Genomic DNA, 21,478 nt, shown 5'->3' on the forward strand with positions numbered 1-21,478 from the left:
AGCAAAAAACTCAAATCTGTATGAAAGTAGAGTAACTTCAACCTATGTGCTAGGATACAAGTCCATGCACCTGTTTTAACTTTAGATGGTTCTGCATCTCTCCTTAATACTACATTTGGAACAGAAGGAGCTACCTGGAATATCCTGAGGAATTTAGATTATATTCTTTCATGAAGTGTAAAGGAAGTGTAAAATCTTAGCTGGCCACCAAACAGTAGCTGTATGCGAGCTTTAGTTGAGTATTTTGTATAACATAATTTTGGTATACATTGCATTCGATGGAGCCATGGAAAACTATGCCCAAATATAAGATTTCACTTGTGCAGTATTCTGACCATTTAACCTCCAAGTGTGCAATTTAGATCAAAGATCAGGATCTTCTTAGTTTTACTATAGTCGATTTCAAGTAATTGGCCAGAGTATTCAAAGCTCATTTACGTCCAAATTGAGAACCCTCCATATGTATATCCTTGTCAAGGGGGAGGGGCTTGTGTGTTCTGTTAAGGTTGAGAGCTATATTGGAGGTATAACCACAAAAACATATATCAGAAAAGTCAAGGAATGTGCAATCAGCCCAGGTTCGAATCTCAGAAGGGTATGGCTGACTGATGAAAACTAATAAGTTTGAAATGCATATCAGTCTCCCTTAATTCTTTGTTAGCAATTTAAAATTTACACAAATATGAGCTATCACCGGTGTGACTACTGCCTGTCGATGGCCTTCAGGTTAGGCTGACACAGGAAATAAAGATTTGTCCCATGTTTGGGGCCTAGCAAGGTAATCTAAAATAGTTAACAAGCATTTGACACATATCTCCCCTTGCTTCTCAGCTAACAAAGCGAGAGAGAGCCTGTGGCTTAGAGGTGAAAACAACTGCCTAATGTGCAATCAGCCCAGGTTTGAATCTCAGAAGGGTATGGCTGACTGATGAAAACTAATAAGTTTGAAATGCATATCAGTCTCCCTTAATTCTTTGTTAGCAATTTAAAATTTACACACACACACAAACACACACACACACACACACACACACACACACACACATATATATATGACTCCAATTTAATCTATTAAAAAGGATTTATAATCTTGGCTATATCTGAACTTTTTTAGGAACCATTCTTGCTCAAAAATAAAAAGCCATACTGTTGAGATTAATAGTAAAGCACAGTCTTTTCAACTTATAATTTTATTTTCTAAGAAAAGACATATTTCATAGAAAGGATATACCACTCCCAAAATAACTTTAAATACATTATTCTGAAATTAATTAATAGATTTTCCACAGACAGATCATACCCAAGTAATTTTTCTCTCAAATATACACACATAGTGTTAAGAACCTCTCTCTCAGCATCATTCCTTAAAAAAATATTCTTATTCTTCTGGTTAACTCCCAAACATTTAGTCTCAATTACATATTCAGATAATCAGTCTTCCAGACATTCACAGCCATGTACCTCATTATTCCATCACACAAATATTGCGTATTCCTAAACTCTCATTGGCAATTTCAACCATCCACCTAAACTCCCTTTCCCAATTTTAGCCAAAAAGCTGCAATCTTTTGACCAATTTTTTCCAGTGTTCTGAGTCCATGGAGTACTGAGATCTATTCTTTGGCAAAGAAAAGGAAGATGGTAGCTTTTATGCTTCCCGGTTTTAAAAAAAAGTTTTAAAAGTTTTTAAGGTTTTAAATAAAGGCACAGGCAACTTGAGAAGCACCAAGAGGTTTGGAATTGTAATAACATTTCTCTTTTAATATAAAAGGATTTATTTCTGAGTAAACTTGTAGGATTACATTCTGATGGTATTTCTACTGAATAATTCACACTGAACCATCTCTCACAAATTTGCATCAGGATGCAAAATTGAAAGAATTGTAGAACTATGTTTTTAGTTTTAACTTGATAACATAAGCTCTCTTACTGCACTCTGATAGATGCTGTAAGGAAGACATTTGAAACAGGAAAGTTTATATGTAACCATCAATATACCTAGTCTTTCTGTGATTTTAGTGCTCTGACCATAAAGGATCCCGAAAAATAAAGTTCCACATGAGATTTACACATGGGCAATTATCCATGTTAACATGAAAAAAATCAGGGCATGAAGAAATGTGCAACATTTTGGGTGATGCTAAAGACAAATAAGTGAAGCTTTTGGAAAATAAAACACGGCAATGCAATTCTATGCATTTTTTTCTCAGAAGTAAAATCTCATTTAGTTATTTGATCTCAGATTATAGCCAATAGTCAATGAAATAATAAAAACACAGTCATAACATAGTTTTCATTTTGCACACAATGGTATGACAGGTATTAATTTTCAAAATGACCTTCACATATCTTATGCAATCAGAACTTTAGATTTGTTATCGTTTCCATATTTTAGTTACTTTTTGGATAATGTATTCTTTAACAATATCCCAGCCAATATGGACTGATGTTAAAATATGGGAGGGCAAAAGTTCAGGTTAGGATGAAATTTCTAATGTATTCTCATGAGGAAAATGTTAGTTGTATTCCATGTTTATATATTTGAAATAGCTGTCAACTTTAGCAAAGTGTCCAACATTTTCACAAATAAGTATCATTTCCTTTTTTACTGTCTGTCATCATTTCAATATGATTGAAGGCTGGATTGTCAGTTCCTTCATTGCATGGTGTGCAGTTCAAAACTTTTTTATCTTCCTGGAAAACAAGATGTATGTTTAGAATAAATGTAATAAAGAACAGTATATGTAATAATAAATGTAACAGTTGAGTAAATAGATGTGATTTTGCTTAGTGACAAAATAATAATAATATTAAAAGTAAAGGTAAAGGTAAAGGTAAAGGTGCTAGTTGTTTCCAACTCTAGGGGCCGGTGCTCATCTCCATTTCAAAGCTGAAGAGCCAGCGTTTGTCCAAGGACGTCTCCGTGGTCATGACTAGACGCCAAAGGCGCACGGAATGCTGTTACCTTCCCACCGTAGTGGTCCCTATTTTTCTACTTGCATTTTTACGTGCTTTCAAACTGCTAGGTTGGCAGAAGCTGGGACAAGTAACAGGCGCTCACTCTGCTACGTGGCACTCGGGATTCGACCCACCAAACTGCCGATCTTCCGATCAACAAGCTCAGCGTCCTAACCCACTGAGCCACCATGTCCCTTTTAATAATAATTTTCGTACCAGGCAAATTATCCTGGAGAGGAGGTTCCAGAACTCCTGGTGGAGAAGAAAAACTCTTTTAGCTATCTGGGTGTCAAACTATGTAGGGATTTAAGGATTAATAGCATGACACTGAATTGTGCTCAAGATTATTATTGACCAATTATTATTGAACTTCTATGTAATTTCAAATCCTCCAATAACTTTAATGTTAATGTTAATAACTTTGCAGTTATTTATTAGATTTTTATCCTACCTTTATTTTTTTTATAAATAAGTCAAGGCAGTGAACATACCTAATGCTCCTGCCTTCTTCTATTTTCTCCACAACAACAACCTTATGAGGTGGGCTGGGCTGAAAAAGAATGATTAGTCCAAAGTCATCCAGCTGCTTTCATGCCTAAGGCAGGACTAGAACTCACAATTTCACACCTTAACCACTAGACCAAACTGCTGCTCCTTATACTACAAAACTACTTATTTCCTCAATGGTAAAGAAATTATCAGTATGCCACACCTTATGAATAAGCAGTTTGGTCTAGTAGTTAAGGTTAGAAAGGCTAGAAAGTGGGAGACCATGAGCTCTCATCCTGCCTTCGTCATGAAAGACAGTCGGGTGACCTTGGGCTAATCAGTCTTATCACAGCCCAACTCACCTCACGGTTGTTGCTGTGGGGATAATAGGAGAAAGGTTTGTTGGATATGTTCGCTTGCCTTGAGTTATTTGTAAAAATCATAAAAGCAGAATACAAATAAATAAAAAATGAAATGAGGTGCTCGAGTTTATATTTAATCATAAACAAAATAGTTTTTAAAATATTAATTTAATTAGTGTTTGGGGAATTGTGTTTTTTATTGCTTAATAATCTTCTGCATGATCAGATACAGTTTGGAGAATGTTCTAGCATTCTTCTTAGATGCCCAAGTCACAGTGGTGGCACAGGATAATATTTACCTGTTTGGGTCTATACTGTACATTAGCTGCACTTACTACTGGAAAGCAATGTTTGATCATGTCATTCATTGATAATTGCAGGATTAGATTTTTGCAATGTGTATTTATTATATGAGTGGTCTTTGAAAACAGACTGTTATTTCAGTTAGTTAATATATATCCGCTCATCTGCTCCCAAGTGTAAATAAGAGAAATAGAACATCCTCATAGGCTTTCAATATCTGTATTGAAACCAAAGCCTAAACACTGATTTTATACCAACAAAAGGTCTAAATCCTAAATATATCAAGGATAGGTCCTGCTTCTTGGTTTTTACCAAGTTGGTGGGTGGGTGGTATGGGTTTCTGTGCTGTGGATTTTTAATTTTTTAAGCCGTCCAAAGTCACTATTTTGAGTTGGGCAGCCATATACGTTTAATAAATAAATACTACCCTTTTGAAACAGGGTCCTAATTCAGGTGTGATAAACTGAAAGCTAGGCTCTTATCAAAACAAATTCAAGATTCCACCACCACCCCTTTGGAATACCATCCTTTTGAAGTTTAGAAGTGACAAGATTTCCAAAGGGAACTGAGAAGTCTTTCCTTGAAATAAAGATATGTATAAACAATTCCCTCACTAATGTTAGCCTTCAGATAGGAATGCTAGATTTTTTGCATAGTTAATAAAAGATACCCACCAAAGAAATGGTATTTAATAGTATAGTTGCAAATTATTTCAGCTTTTCAGGATCAATTTTATTGTAAATAATTTTTATAAGCTAATCAAGAATTTCATTTTTAAGACATAATGCCTAAAAAGGGCTGTTTCTGACTTTCGGTTGGTTAGACAATGTTTTAAAGAAGAGTTTTATTTATAAAAGAAAGCACTATGCAAAATCCTCTATAGCCTAACTCATGGATGCAGGTTTTGATCATCTAACATTTTGACATACACTGTGGATGCCCCAAGTGGAATAATTTCTGGGATGACTTTTTAGTGCTCATATATAGCAAAGGATGTAATAAAACTTTCCACTTGCCAGAATTGTCTATCCAGGTGGGAGTATTAAAATCTCGAAAATGGTGGGCATGACATTAACAATCAGAGCCCTGCCATTTTTGCACTTGCATGCAATGTCAATGCATGTACAAAAGAGGTAGAGTTTAGACCATGATACCATACCTTCCATTTTACAGATTTTGACCTTCCTCTGTGGACATCACTACCAGTAGCAGAATCTGATAAAGGACTCTTCTGTTATATCCTTAGTGCCTTCAGCTCTATAACAAAAGCTAGTTAAGAATTAGGTACTTTTAAGATCCAGAACTTCTTAAATACTCATTGTCTTCTTTTATGTAATAATATTTCATAGCCAGAAAACTATAATAATGATCAAATTTACTTTCACACAGGTTATAAACTTATATAAATTTTACTATTTATATCCTAGGTTCAATACAAATTTAAACAACTTTATTAATCTACTGCTTCTTAGAACTATAAATTTACGTAGAAAGGGAAAAGCAGGGTGACTATTTAAGCTACAGAATTTATCTAATGTTTTAAATACTGTTTCATAAATTCTGAATTATATAGCATCTGAAATGTCTTCATTAAGACATGAAATCTTCTCTATGGTGAGATTAAAGTACATAGTTGGCTGTTGAAAAAAAAATTGCGGCCAATCTCATCTATAATATATATGCCTATCATTCTGAAAGTGGCCAATTATTTCTTCAGATAACAGCCAAGAGTAACATTAAGGGCAAAAAGAACTGTAACTTCAAAACTACATCAAAGAAACAAGTCATAATAATTCTGACCTCTGCAATGGATTGTACTTGGACCTATCTTTGAAGAGAATATGGAAACTTAATGTAATCAAATAGAATTATTACATGACTAATTAGGGGACAAATCTATCCAATTATGTGACTGGAGTGTGTCAACAGGTGAACTGTTTCTGTGCTCAGTTCAAAGCACTGGTTTGTTCAAAGCACTTCAAGCGCTAAATGGATTGAAGTCGGAATATCTGTTAAATGCTTTTTCTTATATAGTGTGTTTGGACCTCTCTGTAATTTTTGGATTCTTTGTTTCTTTGCAATCCTTATCAGTTGAATCAAATAAAATAATGTATACATACTTGTTTCAATTTACCACCTGAGAAATTACAAAAAAGATCCTCTTTGCTGAGTAAGAATTTTTTGTCCACATTCTGCTTAAGTCCCCCTGAAAAACATTTATGTGATTAGTTAAAATATATTAACACACATATAGTATAGTTAAATTATTATTTGTGCAAAACAGTAACAACAGTATTAACATGAGATGGCATATCGTGTAATCACTTTTAAATTTTTCTAACTTTTTTTTACTTCTGTTTTTAACATTTTTGCTTATGTTTTTTTTATGTGGCTGTATGGCTTTATTTGTAAACTGCCCAGAATCACTTTGTAGAGATGAACAGTATGTAAATTTGATAAATGAATAAACAAACAATGTGCTTGTTTCTTTCTGTTTCTTGAATTGTATGCTCACGCCAATGAAACCATTTTTCATGCATCTAAAATAAACTTGAAATTTATCAACTTGATTTGAATTTGCAACAGCTAGGTGAGGTTGTCTGCGAAGTCAAATCCAGTTGATAAATTCAGAAAGCTAAATAAATTACAATTTAAAATAAAATGAAGATTTGTCATGTACCAAATTATTTGTTTAACTGTATATTAGGCTGGACACACTTTAAAAAGATTTAGAAGTGCTCATGTGAGCTTGTATAAGCTCTTATTATGTAAGTTCAGCACCTTTGTGTTATTTATTAAAGCAGCCTGAGTTCCAGGCTTTTAAACAAGATTGAAAAAGAAATTGTTATGCAATAAGAAATCCAATTATTCTAAATCAATGTATATTATTTTAACAAATAAGATACTTTATTTCCCATCTCTGAAATATGGACAGAGTTTTATTACAGAAGAAGGGAAAAATGTAAATTAAACTTTCAAAGTTTAAAAGTTTAATATTATAAATAAGCCAAAAATTAAAACTCATTTCCCAATAGATATTTTAATTTTTGGATTCTAAAAATCCAGGTATCGATGCAATTTCAAAGCAGAAACCTAATCCTAACATTTTGATATTATAACTTCAGATATAATTTTTATACAGAGCAGCATTTGAATTCTGTTCTTCTGGAAATAATATATACTTGAATAAAAGCAAAAATAGAGGAATCATTAATTACCTGTCAAAAGGCTAAGGACTATTCCCACAGCAACTGTAAACAGAGTTCCAATTGGGCTTAAATACAGATAGGATAAGGAATACCAATAATCTGCAAGGACTGATCTAGAGGGGCAAAATAGAATTTATTGATGTATTTCCAGAATTTATATGAAATCTTACAGTGACAATGTTATATTAAATATAATTACCGGTATTTAAAACAGTTTAGCAAAGCAGCAATGCAGTCATAATAGGAGGCTTTTGCTGTCTTCATAGAAAGAAAAACAGTCTTATGCCTGAAACAGCGTTTTGCATGCACCAAGCAAGCAGAGTTTTCGTTGCAACAGCACAAGGTTGCTTTTGTTATTCTTCCTGACTTTGGCCACCCTTGTGCACACTGTTGATTACAGTCACAAAGACTTACTCAAAAGTGAACCTAGATTTTCAAGCTAAGGGAAATTTAAAGGAAAGCAGGTGATTTTCTTCTATGTAATCTGAAGAACACACAAAGATTAAAAGCAGTCACAATAAAAACATAATCCCAAACCAGTTCTAATTATATCAAAGGTTTGTCTTTAGGTCTTTAGAACATGATGTTTCTCTGCAAGAGACACATTATGATGGCCTGGTTTAGCTAACTTATTAAATTATCACTAGTTTATTTGATTTTGGCTGTGTGCAATATATTAATTCAGTCACGGCAATTTGGCAATCATAATTACTGGCATATATGTATCAAAAGCAATTGTGGCTTAATTAGGGAATCATGATTAAACAAATAATGGCTTAACAGAATGTGTGAACCCATCCCATTGTTCAATAATGTGAACCCATTGTTCAATAATGCCTAAGATTATGGGACTTTGCCATTTTCCTTTTGAATTTAAATATATCTTTCTACAAAAAATGTACATTATTTGTATAAAAGCACCAGCAGAAGCAAATTAACAGCACTGGACAAATCTGGCAAAGTGTTAATGTATCCTGCAAACGTGAACAGAAAAATGTGTACTTGAGTGGGTTTCAAATCCTACTATGCAAAAAATAATAACATTAATTAGCAATAAAAGACTAACTGTGTTTGGCATAATTAAATGTGTCATATTAAGTGGATGTTAATAAATTTGGCATATACCTCTCACTATTTTCAATTGTAAAAGCTGGCAGTTCTGTGCTTAGGCTGCTTATGTTACAGCCTGTAATTGAAAGAGATAATGGCTGAGTCCTAGAAAGTAGCGGCTTATAAATCTGAGCTCCAATTCCAACCCAAAGGGTAAGAGCAAATCCACAGATGAGACCTATAAATGCACCCTGTAAAACAAGAAATATAATCTGATCACATTTAAAAGAAAAGAAATAAATCCCACTGTAATTTCTAAACATTGTACTTTTAGAAACTAGTTATTTAGAATTGTGCATACTACTTTCCTAACTAAAAGCAGCATGGGACTTTTTAATATAATTTAGAGCTCCAGAAGAGAAGGATCTCCAAGTCATCCTGTTGATGTTATTTCTGAGACAAACATTATGTCCCTATAGTATACCAAAACTTAAAAAAGCTAATGTTCACAAAAATGTTTACAATTCACTGTGGTTTGAAATGATGCATTTAATAGTTTCAAATACCTTTAACTAATTTGTTTTTTTCAGGGAGACTGAAGAATGTCTTGAATCAGAAGATAGGGTAGCAATTAAATAAATAGTACTGTAAATAGAAGATTTTCTTACCATGGCATTGACAAAGGGAAAAAGGATGCCCAAGGAAAAGAGTCCCAGGAGAGGCCCACCAACCATGCCAAAAATAGTCAACGCTGCCTAAGAAAAACATTAAGTTATACATTTGAAGGAATAAAATCTACAAATGATGCTAAATAACTTCATTTTCATTTAAACATTTTAAAGTGAAAAGATAACATTTATTTACAATGTACTTATCCAGCTTTTCTACTGGAAAAAAAATCAGAACCACAATAGTGGTTATTTAGTAGAACAACATTTCCTAACTGATCTCCTGCAGATATGTTGACTTTAACAAATGTACTATAGGTAGGCATTTAGGAAACTGTGATCCTTTCCAGCACATGTGTAGGGCATCAGATAGGCAACAATACATTAACTTACAGATAAGGAACACTATATATATACTGCACAATTAGTAATAGAAAAGTATGAGAGGGTATAGTTAATCCTTTTCCTGCAAACCATTTCCCCACTTAAAATTGCCCATGATGAATTGGTTGGGTTCTGATTTTTCAAACTAGAGACAAATATCATTGAAAGGAACATGCCTTGGAAAACAGAAATGGCCTATGTGGATACTATTCCCTTCCTTTATATCTTCTCTGCCATCATTTGCCCCACCTTAAAATAGCTTTTAAAACAATATATGGACATAAACACAGACAGACACAAAGGGAAAGGAAAGAAGAAAGGAAAGCAAATCATTTTATGCTGACTTTTATTTGTAAATGTCTTATTGACACATCACATGTTTGTACTGCACTCTTAAACTGCACCTGTGCTATGCTCATGGTGAATCAATTCACTGCAGGATGAAGGCCTCTTCATTGAAGGTTATGGACTGGACTGGCTTACACTATTGAGGTTTACTCAATGCTAATACTACAATGAAAGTAAGTCCAAAGTACAAAAAAAAAGAATCCATTGAAAGGAATAAGGGTTGCTTTGATTTCCAGAGAGATTTCTTGACAAAGAAATTATTAATTATACCTGTAACAATCCTCCTAGAACTGATGCCAAGGCAGCCATAGCAATGCAGACCGCACCATAAAATAAACCTATGTGGATGATGTACACAAAGAGGTCAAATAAGTTTTTATTTATATACTAGCATTAGACAAAAGTCAGATTGTTTTTTGATGATGATGATGATAATAATAATAATAATAATATCAAATCCAGATTATGCAACCAATCATAATAATAGGCTTTTTTACCAAACAGATTTTTCTTTAAGCATATACCATTTAGCTTATATATAATATTACAAAATAATAGCTCATATATTTAAAAAATAGTAATTGTAATTTTTAATATCTAATAAATCATTTTAAAAACAAATTAAAAAATGTCCTTAAGATAATTTAAATTTAAAATAAATATTAATATATACTTACTCGTCCCCATAGAAATCCAAGACAATTTAACTTCAGTTAACGTGAAATAAGGTTTAATGAGGTCCTCTACAGTCACAGCAGCTAAAGCATTGATGCTAGAGGACACTGTACTAAGGCAGGTAAAATAGAGTTCATGTAATTTCATATCAGTTTAAAGGTGTATTTCGTTTACTATCAAATAGTTACTATAGTGGTTATTATTTCTGCTGTTAAAGTTAAGCAGCTGAATAACTAAAATAATTGAAAGACATTATTAATTTTATCTATTACTTAGGAAAAAAGCCCATAATTTAAACACTTTCCATTCTGTTCAAAGATGTTCCTAATGAAATCTTAAAGAAACAAGTCTAGATAATAAATTACTGACCTCTTATGTTATAATAAGTCATAGTTAGTATATACCACAATGGATTCATGTCTTATGCTAAAAAAAAATCCAAGCAAATTTTGGTTTAGCATAATGTACCATTGTACCAATCCAGTGACTTTCATTTCTCTGTAAAATTTTCCTAAGTTCACTTTTCTTTTTATTTACTAATGATATTGTTACAGTTGTTGTTACTTAATACATTCTAGGTCACCTTATAGAGCAACAGTATTCCCATAAAATACAATTACACATTCACATTAACATAGTAATAAAGTATGTGATCTCAGCTCACATTTAGATTAATTAATATCTGCATCACCTAAAATAACTACATAAACAGTGAAGCTGTGCTATATAATCCTATATTTAGTAGTGGGATGAGTGGCCATATAGATTTTTTAAAAGGGAAAATAAATATATCTGTTTAATTGGAAATCACACTAAAGTGCAACCATATATATATATTTGTTGAGAAGTAAGTCTCCTTGAGTTCAGTGGGTATACCACTGCACTTGTTATAAGTTTTTTTTTAAAAATTCCATTTATATCCCGCCCTTCTCCGAAGACTCAGGGCGGCTTACAAGCTTAGCAGTAGGTTGCTATTGACTCCATTGAAACCTCCCCCGCTTCTCTATTGAATTTTGAATTAACTTACCTTAAGGTTCCACTATAAGCGCAAGCAACAAAAAGACCTGTCATTCCTGGAAACTCTTGTAGAATTTCCAATACCAGATAAGGCACGAGCTGAAAAATGCAAATATCCCGTATATTTTATACTTTTTTGCATACATTTTTCTTCCTACTTTACAATACCTAAACATTTGATAAAAATATGTGTAAAATAGTCTTTAAAATTGCTTTTTTTCAAGGAAGGTAAATTCACGGTTCAAAATTGGCATAAAAATACACCATTAATTTAATTCCTCAATTATGCATGGCATTCTTTGGGAGACATTATTTCAAAATTTAATGTCATTCATTCCTTAACTGTTTCCTTCAAAAGGGGTTTCTTATGATTTCTTCTAGTAACTCCCTGTAATCAAATTATATCCCAATAGAAAACTGAAAATCATAGCCCTAATGTTTATTTAGCATTAATTAAGAATGTTTTAATACTAAACCTGGTCTAATGCCACCACACATTTTGCTGTCCATGGGTCACAATCCTTAAAAACAGAGTACATTACTAATCCACATAATACTGCACATGCAAGAATTATCCAGAGTCCCACGAGGTTTAAATAAAGAGATCTGTAAGGAAACAAACAAGAGGGTGTTTTTTTTACTTTGTGTAGAAATATCATTATTTTGTAGCATTATATGTACACATTGCATTGCGTTGTACCTGCATTTATTTCCTCTTTGGCAGGCAAAGAAAAAGTCTTTGTTAGATAGGAATGTACTGGTTTCTTTGGATAAAAAAATTATGCAAATGTTCCAAAAATGTAAATAGCTGTGTACATGTAAAAGTCAATATCTGACTTACCAGGATTTCAGGGGGGTTTCCCCACATAAATTAAAACAACTCTTTCCGGTGTTTAATTATTTTTATAAGGATTTAAAACTTTGTAGTATTCTTATTATTGTAAACATACCCTGAGAGTAAGATGTCAGAAAAATATGGAGAAAAATAAATGAATAATGTGCATCATATTGGACAGTATGAGGTATTATTTTGGTCTGCCTTTAGGCCAGTTTGAACATTTAAGATACAATTTCTAAGAAGTAGAGAACTAATTTCCAAACAGCATGCAAATGCTGCTCTTTTTTAATTGTTATCATCTCGTCAGCAGACATCTTGAACAGCAAGATTAGCTCTTTGCTTAAAACACAGATAGGATAGTTAATTTTCAATGTCTATGTCAACAGTAATTATGCCCTTCAAAAGGACTTTATACATACATAAATGGGTAATAAATCAGAAAGAGTTTACAAAATCATAGTGGTTTGAGATTTTACTAATATTGGTAATAAATAATTTGATAATTTTGTTACAATTGTGGCTTATGTCCTTCAATGGAATGTCCTAAATAATGCTAAATTCATTGTTACTAACAGTTTTGCATTTATAAGTATACAGGTTGTATCATTCTTGGACACTGATGTTGAGAATACAATTTAAATGAAAATCCTTGAGCAAACAAACAGAACATGTTAACTTACAATTTTGCTTGAAATCTGGTTTTACAGGAAAGATATCGCTGAACTTGAGACTGATTGACTGCATATATACCAAGCCAGGTAAAAGTCCCACCTACAACAATTGTCCAGAATGTGTGCCTTTGCAGAGGATTAGGACTGAAGCTGCATTGAATAAAAATGCATTTTATAGTATTAGCTAACTGATCATATCTCTGTTAAACAATACTTTATGTTTTCTTTCAATGAATATTTCACAAGCTTAATTTGACAACATATTAAGAAATCTTAAATATTAAGCAGAAGTACTGAAAGCACAGAACACATTTTAAAAACTTATTACATACAGGTAGTCCTCCAGATACAACAGGTCAATTAACGAATGTTCAAAGTTACAACAGACACCCGCAAACCACATATGACCCTGTTTTAAAGTTATGACGGCTGCAGTGCCCCCGTGGTCATTCACCCTTATGACTGACCATGGGAGTGCTGCAGCACTTCCCCACCTCTCTCCCTCCCCCACCCCCCCATCCTGCCCTGATATGACCCTGCAGCACTTGGGCCTGCTCCCCATGCCTCCTGGAAGCAGTTACCATTTTCAGAGCTCAGACAATTCTTGGCAGAAAATGGCAGCTGCATTTGGAGCTTTCTGCCCTGATCAGCTGGCCATTGGGAGACTGCAAATTTCTCCAGGCACTTGCTAGCCTTTGGGTAACCAGACTCTGCATGCTAAGGTAGCAGCTTTAGGCCGAGCTTCCCAAAACCTTTCCTTTACTTTAATCCCCTCTCTCCTCCAGAAAGGGAGTTCCTCTCCTCCCCTTTATTTTTTTAATAAATAAATAAATAAAAAAGCTGGCACAGTCTTGTTGATCTTTTCCCCCACCGCCCGGGTGATAAAACTAAACTCCTACCTCTGCCTTCCAATTTCTATCTCTTTTTAAAAAATCTTACCTTGACTCCAGGCTGAAGAGTAGAGGAAAGGAAGCAAGCAAAGCAAAGAAACTCTTTCTGCAGCTTTCTACCTTGAGGAGCAGCAGAAAAAACATTCAGCTCAGAAACTTTAGCCATGTGTATTAAAATGGAACAGAAGCGGGATCCTTGCAAAGCTTTTAGCTGTTTGTCTGATTGCTTGTAGGACCCAGCAAGACTCTAAGACAAGTTTCTTTGCTTGCTTGCTTCCTTTCCTCTACTCTTCAGGGTCTGATTTCCTAAGGCTAGAAAAATCCAGCTGAAGTTTGCAGTCTCCTGATGACCAGCTGATGGGGCAGAAAGCTCTGAAAGGTTAGGGAACCGGTCAGTGATGGGATTCAAATATGTGAACAACCAGTTCTCTGTGTGGATGCCGCTTCCTGGGCAACAAAAAATTAGCTACCAGTTCTGCCAAAGTGCTGCAAACCAGCTGAATCCCACCACTGGAACCAGTCCTTTTTTGCCTCAGAAAGGCAGGGAAATCGTGTCAGGAGGAAGGGCAGGGGCAGAACCAGGAAAAGCAGGCATGTCCACCATTTTCCTGCTGCACTGTTTTTCACTGGCAAGACAGTCAATTGTGCAGTGAGACACTTGTGGGAGCCTCCCAAGGGGCAGAAGCAGAGCATGGGATATCTCAGGAGGATGGGAGAGACCTTGGGAATCCCAAGGCAGGTGGGCTTGTACCTGCACTAGGCCTCCCAGGATGTGTCTCACCCCTGAGCCACTCCATGTTCCACTTAATGACCCACACATTTGATTAATGAATACCTTGGGTAGAGCAGGGATGGTTGGTTGTTACTTGAGACAGATCGTTTAATATTTATTCCAACCTTGGACCCAAATGGCCAAGCTCCATTGTGGATGTAACTTGAGACTACCTCTACATCATTAATAATTTTGTCATTGAAGATGCAAAGATTCCTTATGAATAAATTCTAAAATTGTATCAAAAACTGTTTTAAGCTCACACAAAATAGGACATCCAATCTGTTATTTTTTCCCATCTATTGTGGCCTATTGTAGTCTTCTTTACCTCTACTATTTACCCCTACTATACTAGTTTGGATCCTTCCAACAAAAATGTAGCTACATCCTACAGTAGGTAGGTAAACTTTTTACCTTACAAAAGCCTTTTTAAACCTTTACCTGTTCTATCTATCTATCTATCTATCTATCTATCTATCTATCTATCTATCTATCTATCTATCTATCTATCTATCTATCTATCTTATTTGACTTATATTCCATCTTCCCCTCAAGGCAATTTACTTGGAGATCTCTTTTTATTTCATCTCCCTCATTACAACTTTATGAAAAAGTCTGAGCAGAGAAAAAGTGAATAACTCAATGTCACTCAGTGATTTTTCATGAATGAGGTCTTTCTGATCCTAACTTAAGCATTCTGATCATTAACAGCCTTATTCTATACCTATTACTGGAAAATATAATTTATTTGATATAAATGATTCAAATTAGCTACATAACAAATAATGTATATCTGAAAGTTTCTTCTCTATCTCAAATAAATTAAATACTTACTCCCAGAAATTTAATCTTCCTCTATGATAGTTATCATCCATTATATTTCCAAAACCTCCTTGTACTATCACACCACGTATAACCACAGATAAGAATCCAGCTATCATGATTGCAGCTTGAAAAACATCTGTCCAAATCACTGCTTTTAGTCCACCCTGGATGGATAAGAAAAGACATTAAAGTACAAGGCAAGTAATACAGTATTAAAAGAAATATAATAGTCATTGAAGTCTAAGACGTTCAATGCATTTCATATCCAAGCCATACAAATATCTTTGCTTAATGCAGATTACAAGTAGTCCTCGACTTACAACAATTCATTTAGTGAACATTCGAAGTTAAAAAGGAACTGAAAAAAGTGACTTATAATGATTTTTCACCTTTATGACTGTTGCGGCATCCCGATGGCAAAGTGATTAAAATTCGGATGCTTGGTAACAGGTTTATATTTGTAACGATTGTAGTGTCTTGGGCTCATGCAATCACCTTTTGCAAACTTCAATGGGAAAGCCAGATTCACTTAACAACTGGGTTACTAACTTAGTAGCTGCACTGATTCACTTAACAATTGTGGCCAAAAAGGTCATAAAATGGGGCAAAGTTCACTTAACAAATGTCTCACTTAGCAACAGAAATGTTGGGCTCAATTGTGGTCATAGGTTGAAGACTACCTGTATTTAAAATGATAATAATAGAAGTAAATATAGTGAATTTGTTCAATTAAGTGTTTCAGCTTTGCAGTTATAGCAATTTTCAAAATAATTGCAGACTTACCAGTGTGCAATAGAAAGTACATACTACTCCTGTTCCAATAACTGCACCCCATAAATGAATTCCTGTAACTAGAGAAGAAAAAGTACAAAATATTTTTTTAAAAATTAAAATAGCAGAAAATGGTTAATCCAAAGCATATTGAACACAATTTTAAAAATTAGCTGATATGGGATTCCAATATGTTCTTGAATAGACAACCCTTCTGGGATAATGCAGATAGTCTAAATCTACAAAAAAAGATAAAACTGAATTGAAGAGTAAGTCTAATCTTTTTTATTGCAGGATTGATTAAAAATACTGTATGTGTATACACATATTTATTATATATGTATTATCGAGGTCTATTATAAAAATAATGTAGAATATAACTATTTAGGTTTTTGTGAAAAAATAAATGAAAATCATTATAAGAGAAATTTGCATTGTATTACAAATAGAACATACAAGATTAATTGTGAATTGATCACATTTTTAAAGAATAAATTGTACAAGCAGTTCTCAACTTACAACCATTCATTTAGTGGACCATTCGAAGTTACAATGGCACTGGAAAAAATGATTTATGACCATTTTTCATATGACCTTTGTAGCATCTCCATAATCATGTGTTCAAAATTCAGACACTTCGGAACTGGTTCATGTTTATGACATTACAGTGTCCCAGGGTCATGTGGTCACCATTAGTGACTTTCTGACAAGCAAAGTCAATGAGGAAGCCAGATTCATTTTATAACTGTGTTACTAACTTAACTACTGTAGCAATTCAGTTAACAACTGTGGCAAGAAAGGTCATAAAATGGGGCAAAACTCACGTAATAACTGCCTTGCTGAGCAACAGAAATTTTGGGCTCAACTGTCGAGGATTACCTGTAATACTTTTAGAATGCATGTGAATCTTTATTTAATATTTAGAATTGATTAAACCTAGGCTATTTATAGCTGAGTAGCATAATTTAGTTCAGACATGTCAAACACAAGGCCCGGGGGCTGGATCCGGCCCGTGAAGTGGTTTCATGTGGCCCGCGAAGCCATCCTGGAAACAGTGAGGGAACGGCCCCCACTGCCTTGGCCCTGGCCCAGAGACCCTCCTCCTGCCAGAGACCCTCAGATCTGTCCCACTCCTGCCCAGGCCCCCATAGGCACCCTTGATGCGAACGATGTAGAGCTGGCCATGCCCACCCGGTAGGCCATACGCAGTCTAGCCAGGCCCACCCAGTAGGCCACACCCACCCTGGCCACACCCACCCGACCCCTTGAGGGCAACCGCAATGCTGATGCGGCCCTCAATGAAATTGAGTTTGACACCCCTGATTTAGTTATATCACTTTTCAACATTATTATACCTACTGTTCTGATATTGCAACTTGAGTTATATCAACATGCTCAGAATCAGCAGATAGTTACCTTGATATAAAGCTAAGGCTGGAGCATAAATGACAATTCCAGTGTAAAGTACCTAAAAAATAAACAAACAACACAAACTGTTCATCTTGGCATTCCAAGAACTATTTGGAAACAGCACTGTACAGAATTGCAATGGCGAATTAAATCCAAACAATATAAGACAGATGTGTTGATAAAATTGATAGGTTTCAATAGCATTTACACAAAATATAATAAAAGAAGAATATTTTAATTTTTAGAATGAATAAATAAGAAGCTATCGTAATCATGATAAAATGCAGTACATTGTTGTTTGGAATATTACTGCAGGCAAAGCAACTAATTATTTGCAAGACACTCAGAGTCACTTATACAGTGAGATGGGTGGTCTATAAATTTTGACTTAAATAAACAAACTGGTTCTTCTAAGAAGATTGTTGAATTCCTGAACAACTAAAGATTTCAAAAATGGTCAAGGTTCATTCATAGTCAGAAACTGAGATCCAAAGATCTCAAGTTGATTAACATTTGTTTTTCTTTTGATAATCATAACTTGGGAAGTAAACTATGTTATGTGATAGTTAACTCCTGATGTTGCCAAGAAATCTACTATAGCTCATCTCATATTGTTTAGGAAACATCTCCAGTATGCCAGAGAATTTTTAGGATAATGAAAATTTTAATAGAGTAAAAGATGACTGAATAAACCCTTAAATTATTTTAGATTTGAATCCAAGGTATATTCCAAATAAAGAGCTAAATGGCAAATATACCACTTTACAGGATATAAAGTTTAAACATTTTTCTTTCAAAAGGTTTAGTTCAAAACTTTTTAGCATATTTATTTAAACATCTATTATAACTTAAATAAGCAATCAAACTCTCTTTGTCATGGGGGTGAAGATTTTCCCTTACTTCGCACTTCAGTTTAGTCCATATAAAATAATATAGTTCATAACTTCATATCTGTTTTTAAAAATCAACTTTATTTTACAGCTATTATTTACACTACATTAAATTTCTTAGTTATGTAATCTACTGCAGAGCTATTAAATATTAAAATTTAGCAATAGCAATAGCACTTAGACTTATATACAGCCCTGTAGTGCTTTACAGCACTCTTTGGGCTGTTTATAATATGAGCATATTGCCCCCAACAATCTGGGTCCTCATTTTACCAACCTTGGAAAGATAGAAGGCTGAGTCAATTTACTTTAGAAATGTCATACATTAAAAGAAATGTATAAAATTAATTTTCTTACCGTCAATATAATAAAGAGCCCTGTTCCACACAAGCGCAGCTGTTTATTAAACCGCATTTCTAGGTACTGTAATAAACAAATACTTTGTAACATTTGTGTAATTTTGATGGAAGAATTAACATTTTACTGAAGAATTATTACTTTAGAGGAGTTGTCTAACTCTTCAACCATGCTTTGTTTTGCCAACCTTTGTCATTCTATACTGTTTATATAAATCTACATTCCTCATCAAGCTTTATTCTATACACAATTGTTTTGTTGCATCCAATACAAGGTTTCATGATGATTATTATCCAATAAGACATTTATTGACTCACACACAATTTCATTTTGTAAAGTGAAACAAGACATCATAATCTAGGCCAGGGGGCTATATGACAAGGAAGCAAAGTCATTTGTCAGAAGCTGTTCCGTGCTCTCTAAATCAATGTTAGCAACTTTTAAAATGTAGGAATGCATGCTGGTTGGGGAATTCTGGGAACTGACATCCACATGTCAAGTTGCTTGAGAAACTACTCTAAATTATTTTCCTGCCTGCTGGGATCACAACGTAATGGAAAATTCAGCTGCAGAGTCCAGTTCTATAGGACAAGCGGCAGAGCATTTCCAACTCCTTCTAACCTCCACCTCCTAGTTGAAGAGTTCAGAAAACGAGTGTTGGAATGTAGAAAACAATATGACAGTAATTGCTTATGTACAATTACTAGTATGTGGATAAAACAATAGTCAGCAGCCAAGGAGAAACGGGCGAGTGCCTCTCCAGAAAGCAAGTATGAGCGCAGCCCGGCAAGGCTAGCTGGTCCCTCCTTCCCTACCTCGTAGGTGCTGGTGATTTTCAGGCGGTAGAAGACGGGCAGGAAGATCTCCGCGCTTATAACCACCACCAGCGCGTAGGAGATGGCGAAGAGGCTAAACATAGCCCCGAAGCGGTAGACTTCGGCGGGGGTACCTAGTACCGTCACCGCCGACATGAAGCTGGCCGTCAAGGAGAGCGCCACGGGTAAAGCTGTCATGCTGCGGCCCCCCATCAAGAAGGCTTCGCGGCTCCTCTGGCCGCCGCCCGCGAAGGCGTAGTACACCCCGATGGCCGCGGAGATAAACAGCATGACCCCGAAGACCACATAGTCCCAGACGGCGAACCCCCCGACTTTTCTGCAGGTGACCATGGATGAGCTCCGTGCGCCTCCGCCGAGCGGGCGAAGAATCCGGGGGGCGCTCTTGGACCGCCTGCCTCGCTTCCTCGCTCAGCGCGCGCCTTTGACTCGTCTGGTTTGCGCGAGCGTCTGCCAAGCCCGGCAAAACTCTGCTCAGGAGACGGTCGCTTCGCCGGCAACCTTCGCTTCGCACAACTCCAGAAACTGCTGCTGTTCTCCTTCAGGACGGAGCTTCTGCCTTCTGGCCGGGTTTGCCTGGCTGGCGCTTGGCCGTTCGCCTCCTTGTCTCCTGCCCCGCGCCCAACAATAAGTTATCCCGGTGTTGATTCCTGTCGCCTTTCCCGGCCGCCGTCTTTGACGAGGTTGGAAACCAAACCTACTAAGCGAGCTCCTCTCTAGTACCTTGAGGAGGCACTTAATGGATAGGCTCCTTTTTATCCCCGGGTTCAGTATTGGAGCAGTGTCATCATGCCGAGCACCGAAAGGGGAGGGAAAGAGAGAACAGCCCTAACCGGTCCAGACCAGGAAGATTTTCTCAGCTGTAGAATACAAGTGGTGGCCGAAGGGCGTGGAGTAGCATAGTCATCCCTGCTACCGCCCAGCTACTATCTCTTATTGTTCAAGGTGCTGGATTCTTTCATCCAGACAAAGCGTAGTAATGTGATGTCCTGGCAACCAACGCCCAGTTTAAATATACTGCCAGGAACCCATAGCCTCCATTAATTTATTCATTTAAATTGTCCGACTAAAATACCATCTTTGGTCTCGGAAGGTATTCATTTGTGTGTGTTTGCTATTTAATCTCTGCTGGTAAATTGATTCCTCCATTTCCCCCATGCATACCAAGGCAGGAATGAATCAATCCTTTCCCCAGTTTCTCTAGAAGCAAGTAGAATATTTGTGAGTGATTCTTCCTATTACCCCCACCCAAGCTAATACCTGCGTGGCAAAGTTGATACATTTTTAATATGATTTGGTTGGCAACAGAGGAACTGGTGAGGTTATAAACTATGTTGAACAGGCGATAAAAAAAGGTAAAGTTTCCCCCGCATATATGTGCTAGTTGTTTCCGACTCTAGGGGCCGGTGCTCATCTCCATTTCAAAGCCGAAGAGCCAGCGCTTGTCCGAGGATGTCTCCGTGGTCATGTGGCCGGCATGACTAGACGCCAAAGGCGCACGGAACGCTGTTACTTTCCCACCGCAGTGGTCCCTATTTTTCTACTTGCATTTTTACGTGCTTTCGAACTGCTAGGTTGGCAGAAGCTGGGATGAGTAACAGGCACTCACTCTGTTACGCGGCACTCGGGATTCGACCCGCCAAACTGCCGACCTTCTGATCAACAAGCTCAGCGTCCTAACCCACTGAGCCACCGCGTCCCTAAACAGGCGATATATCATGTAAATTTAATCAATTATAGTTTAGTTAATAAACAATT

The 21,478-nt window shown here is 35.8% G+C and overlaps 1 protein-coding gene across 1 annotated transcript; it reads right to left on the reverse strand.

The window, feature by feature from the left end:
• Positions 1–1,289: 1,289 nt before the first annotated feature.
• Positions 1,290–20,501, reverse strand: LOC308670361 (sodium-coupled monocarboxylate transporter 1-like). Its single transcript, XM_081331861.1, has 15 exons — positions 19,703–20,501; positions 18,888–18,953; positions 17,647–17,698; positions 16,243–16,310; positions 15,469–15,623; positions 12,982–13,122; positions 11,940–12,069; positions 11,474–11,562; positions 10,449–10,558; positions 10,042–10,109; positions 9,040–9,126; positions 8,447–8,622; positions 7,331–7,434; positions 6,233–6,318; positions 1,290–2,694 (listed from the first exon to the last, which is right to left on the reverse strand). Exons 1-15 carry the CDS (start codon positions 20,051–20,053, stop codon positions 2,581–2,583), a joined length of 1,797 nt encoding a protein of 598 aa, XP_081187987.1. The 5' UTR covers positions 20,054–20,501; the 3' UTR covers positions 1,290–2,580.
• Between the last annotated feature and the right edge of the window lie 977 nt (positions 20,502–21,478).

This window comes from Vipera berus, assembly GCF_964194415.1.
Source record: "Vipera berus genome assembly, chromosome: 6".
In the NCBI taxonomy this organism is placed as follows: Eukaryota; Metazoa; Chordata; class Lepidosauria; order Squamata; family Viperidae; genus Vipera; species Vipera berus.

Excerpts from the sequence above, each read along its gene's own strand:
- LOC308670361 (XM_081331861.1), bottom strand. The coding sequence starts at position 20,053 with ATGGTCACCTGCAGAAAAGTCGGGGGGTTCGCCGTCTGGGACTATGTG. Across the intron at positions 15,624-16,242 it reads GTACTTTCTATTGCACACTG|GGTGGACTAAAAGCAGTGAT; the intron begins GTAAGTCTGCAA and ends TTATCCATCCAG. Across the intron at positions 8,623-9,039 it reads TTCCCTTTGTCAATGCCATG|GGTGCATTTATAGGTCTCAT; the intron begins GTAAGAAAATCT and ends CTTGTTTTACAG.